The 8,709-nt window shown below is 42.6% G+C and overlaps 1 protein-coding gene across 3 annotated transcripts; it reads right to left on the minus strand.

Moving 5' to 3' along the window:
* Nucleotides 1-976: 976 nt before the first annotated feature.
* LCN12 (lipocalin 12) lies at nucleotides 977-8,112 on the minus strand. 3 transcript variants are annotated; one of them, XM_074289096.1, is made up of 7 exons: nucleotides 7,842-8,112; nucleotides 4,736-4,872; nucleotides 3,807-3,886; nucleotides 3,448-3,564; nucleotides 2,207-2,308; nucleotides 1,831-1,861; nucleotides 977-1,716 (listed from the first exon to the last, which is right to left on the minus strand). In XM_074289096.1, exons 1-6 carry the CDS (start codon nucleotides 7,971-7,973, stop codon nucleotides 1,836-1,838), a joined length of 594 nt encoding a protein of 197 aa, XP_074145197.1. In that variant the 5' UTR covers nucleotides 7,974-8,112; the 3' UTR covers nucleotides 977-1,716; nucleotides 1,831-1,835. The 3 variants fall into 3 exon arrangements, with proteins under 3 accessions (XP_074145197.1, XP_074145198.1, XP_074145196.1); XM_074289097.1 differs by having other exon boundaries at nucleotides 977-1,095; nucleotides 1,829-1,861; XM_074289095.1 differs by having other exon boundaries at nucleotides 977-1,186; nucleotides 1,829-1,861.
* Between the last annotated feature and the right edge of the window lie 597 nt (nucleotides 8,113-8,709).

An 8,709-nucleotide genomic window follows, 5' to 3' on the forward strand; every position in this document is an offset into this window, starting at 1 on the left:
TTCCATAGCTACATGACTCTAAACTTCCAAAAAGGAAAGAGGGTTCAGAATCCTACTTACCACAAGAACTTGTGGTTGATTGATCTCCTGGTCATCCCACCCTTATGTCACTGCTTTCTTCTATCCACAATCCATGTTATTAATTTAGGCATATCCTCTTTAATAGAAAATTTAAATATTTATTCATTTATTCATCTATCTAATTAAAAGATTTGTATCACTGTCTAGCCATACCTGGCTTTAATGGATGTATTCTGTTCCCATCTAAGTGTATTTTCTTCCTGTCTGGATGTCAATTAAAACCACCTGAGTTCCAAATGTTGCCTAGTAGGCACACAAACATTTGTGACAGGAGGGGATACAACAGGGTCTTGATAATAATGACAATTTTCACTTATATAACTCTTTTAAGGTTTGCAAAGCTCTTTATATTCATCTCAAGTGAGCATCACAACATTCTTGTGAAATTAGTGTTAAAGATATTTTTATTCCCATTTTACAAATGAAAAAACTGAGGCTCAGACACTGATTTTAAATCCAAATTTGAATCAGGAGTTGAAATTGTCTTGTCTTCTTCCTTGCTAGGCACCTGCTTCTAGGTAGTGCTCTCTGTCTCTGTATCAGCTCTCTGTCCACTATTCCTTGGACAATACCAAGGGATATACAAAGTGGTCCCTTACTCTAAGTTGGCATTTTTAGGGTAGAGAAAGAGCAATTGCTTGGCCCATCTGCTCACCCTACTAACAATGAAATGAATCTTGGAAAGCCCCATTCGTGGGAGCTGTGCAGTAGAAAGAGAAAGTCTCTAATATTCATTCCCTCTGTGCCGTTGAATAAACCACTCTTTTCTGAGACTACCTGTAAAATGAGAGAGTTGTGGACTTCATGCTCCTGCACTGGGGCATATGACCACATGTTCCCTCCCTTCTGCTGTCACCAGCTTTCGCCTACTCAATTGAAGGTCATGAAAACAGACTCATTGGTACTTGACACTTTTTATTCTTCCTCTACATTCAATTGAAAGGGGGAATAGAGGAGGGGAATCTCAGGTTGTGGAATCAGTCAGAGGCTGGATGAAGGCATGTCTCCAGTTGTCTGTTGGAAGATGAGGAGAAGAGGGGGGAGTTGTGGATCTTAGAATGTCAGGATCAAGATTGAATAGGTGGAGTTTTTTCAGGACTTGGACCTGTGGGAGATGTGGTACATGAATCACCTGGACAGACAAAGGCATGAAAATATGGAGGGGGAGTGGGGGACAGGGACAGAGAGACAGGGACAGGGATAGAGAAGGAGACAGAATGGAGAGACAGAGACTGAGAGCGAGAACAGTAGAGGAGAGAAAGGAACGCAACAGCAGAGAAGGGGACAGGAGAAGGGAAGAATGAAAAGGGAGCTAGAGATACACAGAATGAGGAAAGGTAGAAACAGAAAAAGAGGCAGAAAAGATAGATGGAGAAAGACATACACAAAGAGTTAGAAAAAACAGAAAATGAGGAGAAAGAAACAAAAAGAATAGGGAGAGACAAAAATGTGGGAATCAAGAGACAGAAAAAAGAGTAAGAAAATGGAGAAGAACGAAACAAAGAAAAGTAAAAATCAAACCACCAAATAGAGTCAGAGTCAGTAGTAGAGAATGGGAAGGCATTGAAATTGCAGAGAAATATTGTCATCTTGTTCCTTTCCTCCCCAGGAGTAAAGAAGCTAGGATAGTATCTCCTGTGAAAGAAGTAGGGAAAAAATGGTCTTTATACTCAACCCAGACCAACCCCCCAGGAAGTTCCCTCCCTTACAGAGTTCTGGTAAGCCCCTGAGGTTGGCTCATACTCACACCTTGCTTAGGCCTCAACATGAATGCACTCCTCTGTGGAAGCAGAAATAGAAATAGGTCAGTGGTGGAGAGAGATGCAGGGGCAGGGCCACCAGAGATGCCCTATCTGATCTAGAATGTGAGGGGAAAGGGCCTTCTGGGAGGGCAGGAACAGAGGTGTTAAAAATGGTCATAAGCTACATTCTGTAAGTCCTTCAGCATCTCCTGAAGGGAAATAGAGAACTGGAGGGAACAGTAGTTATCCTAGCTAATAACCAGGCCATGAACCAGTATTTCTCTTTCTTTTTGGCTTCTTACTATACCCCCTTTAAAAATCTTTCTTTCTCTCCTTCCTTTCTTTCCTTTATAAAAAATTTAGTGGGTTTTTCTTTTTCTTACCAACTTTTACTGGGAAAATAATGTTGTCAGCAGTGAGTCCCATTGATTTGGATAATCTTACGAAGCCTTCTTTTAGTTCAGGTCTCAGATCCTCACTTCTCCCTATAGTCAGGAGAAAAACCAAGTTTTGGTTCCTGAGTCTTCATTCTAGGGACTTATTTTCTGTACCTGTTCCTCTCTTCTGACACTTGTTCCAGAGAGTGCCCTATCTGGAATTCTGGCTAAGCCCTGACTGGATTGTTCCAATGAAATATGCCCAGGGATGAAAGTAGACTTCTCAGTATTTCCCTATAGTGCCAGGGATTCCGGGGAGAGGAGCTAGATCTAGGGGCCCAGGGTACCAGAAAACTTCGGGGATCAGAAATTTGGGATCACTACTCAAGATAAGGGTGGGGGAGATTGGGGTCCAGCTCAGTGATATGAATAATTCCTTAGGTTGGAAGAGACTTAGAGATCCCCTTAGTGAAACCCTTACCTGAAGTACAAAAACCTCCTTATTGACATCTGGAACAAGTAGGTATCCAATGAATTGCTACTTACTCAGTCCCTTGAATTTTTGGCCATCTCTAACTGAGAGGAAATACCCCTTTAGAATAAAAGATTTTTCAGCCTGTTTACACTTTGGGTGCTCTCTGGAGCTGAATGGAGCAAATCTAATCTCTCTTCCACATGAAAACCCTGCTGGTATTTGAAGATAATGATCACATCCCCTCTCATTCTTCTCGATTCCAGGATAAACAATCTTATCACATGGTTTGGAGTCCCCTGACTTGCCCCTCATCAGCATCCTGGTTGACCTCCTTTAGATGTAAATGGAATATAACTTTGCAGTTGTGGTCTGATCTGTGCAGGGCACCATGGGACTATTACCTCCCTTGTTCTGCACACAATACTTCTATTAATGCAGCCTAAGATTTGGATTAACTTTTTTGGCTGCCATGTATTACCCTGTTAGCTCAAACAGAGTTTGCCATCAACTAAAAGCTGCCAGATCTTTTTCACATGAACTCTGCTGTCTCCCAAGTGTAGGACTGACATTTATCCCTTACATTTCACCTCTTGTTTGGCTCATCTTTCCAGCCTTCAAAGACCTTTTTGGGTCATCACTCTATGCTGAGATGAGGGCTCAGTGACTGGGACTCAGGAATTTCTTCCTCCTTTGCTAGGAATCCTGTGGGGATTTGGGTGGGAGGCTCTGGGATTCCATCCACAGGGAAGTGAAGGAGAGACTGAGGACTCACCGTATAGAGTGATCTTGAAGTAGTCATTGCTATCCACGGTCTTCTTGAAATACACCAAGGCATACTCATTATAGTTGGTTCTCATCACTCTCACTATGTAATCCTGCAATTGATAATCTACCCACAGGAATGGGATGTAGGATGGGAGAAAGGAATGAGAAAGTAAGAAACTTGCTGCCTTTGCTGTATGCTACAAAGGAGAAGCTGGTTCTTGGGTCTATGCCAGCCCAGAGGTCAGGATGTGATGCGGGACATAGTAACCCTCCCCACCCTGTCTGGGCAGGTCCAGATCACATTGTTAAAGGCTCTCATAGCTTGTCCTTTGGACCCTCCCACACGACACCTCCTACTTGACTCACTTTCGATGTTGCCCAAGGTGAACTGGCCTGGCTGACCCTTCTGAACAAAAGTCCTCACAAATGTGTCACAGCGATCACCCCTGAGAGGAATGGATGGATGAATGAGGAGCAGTGCCACAAAAATTCTCTGTCTTCAGGTGCTGGAATCACCACTTCTACCTGTTCTCAGATCTCCTACACCTCCTACATCCCGTCACATAGAGGGAACCATCTCTACTTGGGTCCTGGGGTGGGGGAAATAGGACCCTGGAGCTAGAGGAAGCTTTGGTACCTCAGCTGGGCTCCTAAGTGACTACCACTTCCTCCTTCTCAATTCTGAAACTTCTCAGGTCTTTCTGAGAAAAGGATAGATAGTTGGGCTAGATTCCACCCAAGAAAAACTCCCCAGAGGGAAGTCCTAAGGGCTTTTAAGCTTCCCTATTTTGATCCCAGAACCATAACTTTCTTTTATAAGTCCCATCCTACCTAAAAGACATGTCCTGAGCTTTCTTCCTAAGAATTAAAAGTTCCTTAGCTTGAAAACTGTTTCTTTATCATAGGTGCCCACTTCCTGTTTAAGGAAGTTTCAAAAGCCCATGAGGGCAAAGATTCTTCTTTTAATGTGGATAGAAAATTTGACTAACTTGTATGTAAAATGTTTTTGTTATTGTGAAACTGTAAGATTAAGATTCAGAAAAGTTCCCTCCCAACTGAAATTCCCTATTTTTTTCTTTTATTTCTCCCTTCCCCTTTCTCTTCAAGTTCAATTTCTTCATTGAAACCTCTCTGTTTTAGTTCCATCCTAATCTGCTTCTTTCCTTTATTCTGTCTGTATATTCCCTCAGTGTTTATGGACTGAGATTCTGGATCTTCTCTCTTGTCACAATGTTAAGGTCAGTGGGTGAACCGATTACAAAGCTATCACATCAATTACTGTGCCCCTGTCTTACCTGAGTAATCTAGAAGTGACTGTGTAGCTATTGTCTCCTTGTAGTTGGTAGGTTGTGGTATACATCTTGGACTGACCATCTTCGGCCCTTCTAAAGGCATTCCCTGACACGCCAACAACGTACCATGTCCCTTGGAACTGTAGGAAAGAGTGATGATTGGGAGTGATGGTGAGGGCACAGGATGGAATGTAGGCAGAGTATTCAGCTTTCATCCCTCTGTGGTGTTGGGCTTGACTACCCTTCTCTTTCTTTAATCTCAGAACCAGAAGAATTTCAAAGGGGAAAACATAGCTTAACCCTGAGAATTCTCTCTGTCTCTCTGTCTCTCTCTCTCTCTGTCTCTGTCTCTCTGTCTCTCTCTGTCTCTCTCTGTCTCTGTCTCTCTGTCTCTCTCTGTCTCTCTGTCTCTCTCTCTCTCTCTCTCTCTCTCTCTCTCTCTCTCTCTCTCTCTCTCTCTCTCTCTCTCCCCCTTCCTCTTTCCTTCTCTCTCTCTCTCTTTTTCCTAAACATATTTTCAGATTTATCATGCTGCACAAGAAAAATCAGATCAAAATGGAAAAAAAAAGCAAGCAAACAAAACAAGAAAGGTAAAAATACTGTGTTATGATCCACATTCAATTCCTATAGTACTTTTTCTGGATGCAGATGGCTCTCTCCATCACAAGTTTATTGGAATTGGCCTGAGTCACATCATTGTTGGAAAGATCCAAGTCCACCACAGTTGATCATTACATAATCTTGTTGTTGCATTGTTGTACAATGTTGAGAATTCTCTATTTCCATTTCCCATGCCTTTGTATTGGATGAACACCATGTGTGGAATGCTCTTCCTCCTCAAGTCCACCTGTTGGTTTCCCTGACTTTCTTCAAGGCTAATTCCCCTCTATAGACTTCCTTCCCTCCTTTTTGGGATCATTTTTCATCTATTTAGCATACTTTTGGGATATTACTAGTTATTTACATACTACAAATTAGAATGTGAATTCCTTGAGGGAAGAAACTGTTTTTACCTTTTTTGGGATTTTCCAAGAGTAGGATAGAGGCTGCTTTCCATAGATTATCTCTATTAGTGAAAGAGACTTGGGACAGGGTTTTTAGGATAGATGATACCCTTGCTGATCTGTCCGGGCAGATAACTAATGGACTCAGATACTTAGGAACTATGTGACTCTAGGCAAGTCACTTCATCTGTTTACCTCAGTTTACTCATCTGTAAAATGAGTTGGAGAAAGAAAAAGCAAACAATAGAAAACCACTCTAGTATCTTTGCCAAGAAAATCTCAAATGGAGTCAGAGGGTCTGACATGATTAAAAAACAACTAAACAACAACCACAAACAACTAGCAAACCTCATGAGGACAGAATCAATAGCTGAATAGTAGTTTTCTTTTCTAAATTACCTTAGTACTTTCATTGTATAAGACAACTAAGCGATGCAGTGGGCCTGGAGCAGGAAGACCCAAGTTCAAATCTACCTTCAGATACTGACTAGCTATGATCCTTGGCACCTCAGTTTCTTCAGCTCTAAAATAGGGATGCTAGCTTCTTCTCAGGATTGTTGTAAGAATCGAATGAGATGATATTTGTAAAAAGCACTCAGCACCTAGTATGCACTATATAAATGCTTATTCCCTTCTCCCCTTTGTCCTGTTATTACTTTTAATATATTCTACCTTGTATCATGACTATATACTTTTCTTAGACTGAGGCTATACTACAGACTCCCTGAGGGCAGTACAGAAGAACAAACATTGTTTAAGTATATTCTATGTATAAAATACTAGGCTAAGTACTGGGAAAAAATAGAGGTTAGATTAAAAAAGAGTACCCACCCTGAGAATAATGTCATCATAGGTAGCTATGAAATATAACATTTCATGATAAATGCATCATAATTACAGACCAAAGTACTCTATGACTTCTGGGATAGGATTGGGGAAGATCATTGCCATCTTTGGGGATCAAGGAAGGTGTCCTGGTGGATGTAGCATTAGGTTTAGGCTTTAGATAAGGGATAGGAATTCAGCAGGTGAAAAAAAAAAAAAAAGGATTAAGACTAGGAAATAGCCTGAGCAAACATGAACATAAGTGAGCCCAATTTATGTTTAGAATGTAAAAAGTTCCCATTTTTGCTGGAATATTAAATATTGGGATAGGAAGCCTGATAATAACAACAATAGCAATAGGGACTGGTTCTGTAATTTCATTGATAAAAGTACCCCTAGATGAAGACATTCATTCGAGAGTTGGTACCTTCTCTACAGCTTAGAGCTTTAGAGAGTTACCCAGAGCACCAAGGAATTAAATGGACTTGCTCAGGATCACACAGCCAGTATGGGTTGGTGGGAAAGCTGTGAACTCAGAACATTTGCCTCTCAATGCAGCTATTGCTGCTTCTGGAACAATAAAAGTAACAACAATGTTCTACGGGCACATAGAGTTTTAAGGTTTGCAAAGTACTATATGTATATTGCATATCTCAGTCCTCAGAACAACCCTGTGAGTTAGGTATTACAGGAATTATGTGAAATAAAACTACAAAGATGGGAAAGTGTTGAGTTGAAGAGAGTCTTGGATGTCTGGCCTCTGGACTTAACTTGATAGGCAAAAGGGAGTCACTAGAGGTTTGGGAGACAGGGACCAGAACTTTATGTTCCACAGAGCACTCAGCATAGAATTTTGAACAGAGTTGTTGCTTGGGTATTTGATGGCCAGAATTCTGCCCAAGTTCATTCAGTCAGCAAATATTTATGACTGAGTCCAACATTCTAGGTATAGAAAAAAAGTAATTTTTAGACGTGGAGGGTCTAGGATACCAGGACTCCCTATCAGACCAGAGACTGTATGGTTATAGGAGCTTTCCCTCATCAGACTAGATGCTTCTTGAGAAGAGAGACACTCTGTCTACTGTTAGAGACAATACTGAGACTAGAAACCAGGTGTGCTAGCTCAGTGTTCTCTTGCTATGGCCCACTGCCTTCTGCTCTGCAGGTGTCTGTCTCCTTTCTTCTCTCTCTGCTCTCTCACCCTCTTCACAAACTTTCCCAGCAGTCTGACACTCCTCGCTTCTGACCACACATTAGACTCCGTTACAAGGCCCACTCACCTCCTCTGGTAGGAAGTTAATCTGCTGAGGGACTCTGTTCAGGCTTGGAGCAGGGATCAGGGGCCGGTTCTGGGCCTGGACCTGCGCTATTCCAAGCAGGGCAAGTCCCATCCATAAGAGTCTTACAGCCATCCTTTAGTGGGGGTGGGTTGGCCTGATGGTGAGCCTGGGCAGGTGATGGGGAATGAGGTCAACCAGGAAGGAAGGCAAGGCTGGAATAAGAGAACTGCCCTGAGGACCCCTATATATGGGCCCAATTTGGCAGCCAGCCACCCTAGGGAGGATGTTGATTAACTCTTTGCCAAATTCAGGAAGGGTTGGGCAATCTTCATACAGGAAGACTTGGCAATACTCTGCTCCATTTCTCCAGTCAGGAATTACACAAGATGGAAAGGGGGGGGGTGCTTAAACAGGCGGGAGGTGGGGTTGTAGAGGGAGATGGGAAGATCGACCCTCCACTCCTCAATTCTTATTAAGACCAGCCTTTCCCCAGACTCTTCTCCTTCCCCCACCCTTCCCCAAATCCCAGCTGCTGGGGATTTAAAGATTATAATCTCTCAGGGACAAGAAGGTCATGCAAGACAGATAGAACTGAACAGAGAGATCTATGCAGAACTGAACAGGTAGATTCAGAAGGAGGAAAGAAAGGACTTGGAATTCATGGCCAGGAATGTTCAGCTGACAGGACCCCTCAGGGTAGGATGAAAGAACACATATCTTCTTAATACCAGATGCACAACACAGCTGGCCATGAAATGTTCCCCTTTTCGGAGCCAGGCAGGGAGGGTGGCAAATGGAGGATCATCCCTGCAGAGAATCTTTCTTCCTACTCCCTTTTCCTGTTTAGGCAGGACCCAGTGTCTGAGGG

Source organism: Sminthopsis crassicaudata, chromosome 2 (genome assembly GCF_048593235.1).
Source record: "Sminthopsis crassicaudata isolate SCR6 chromosome 2, ASM4859323v1, whole genome shotgun sequence".
NCBI classification, from domain to species: Eukaryota; Metazoa; Chordata; class Mammalia; order Dasyuromorphia; family Dasyuridae; genus Sminthopsis; species Sminthopsis crassicaudata.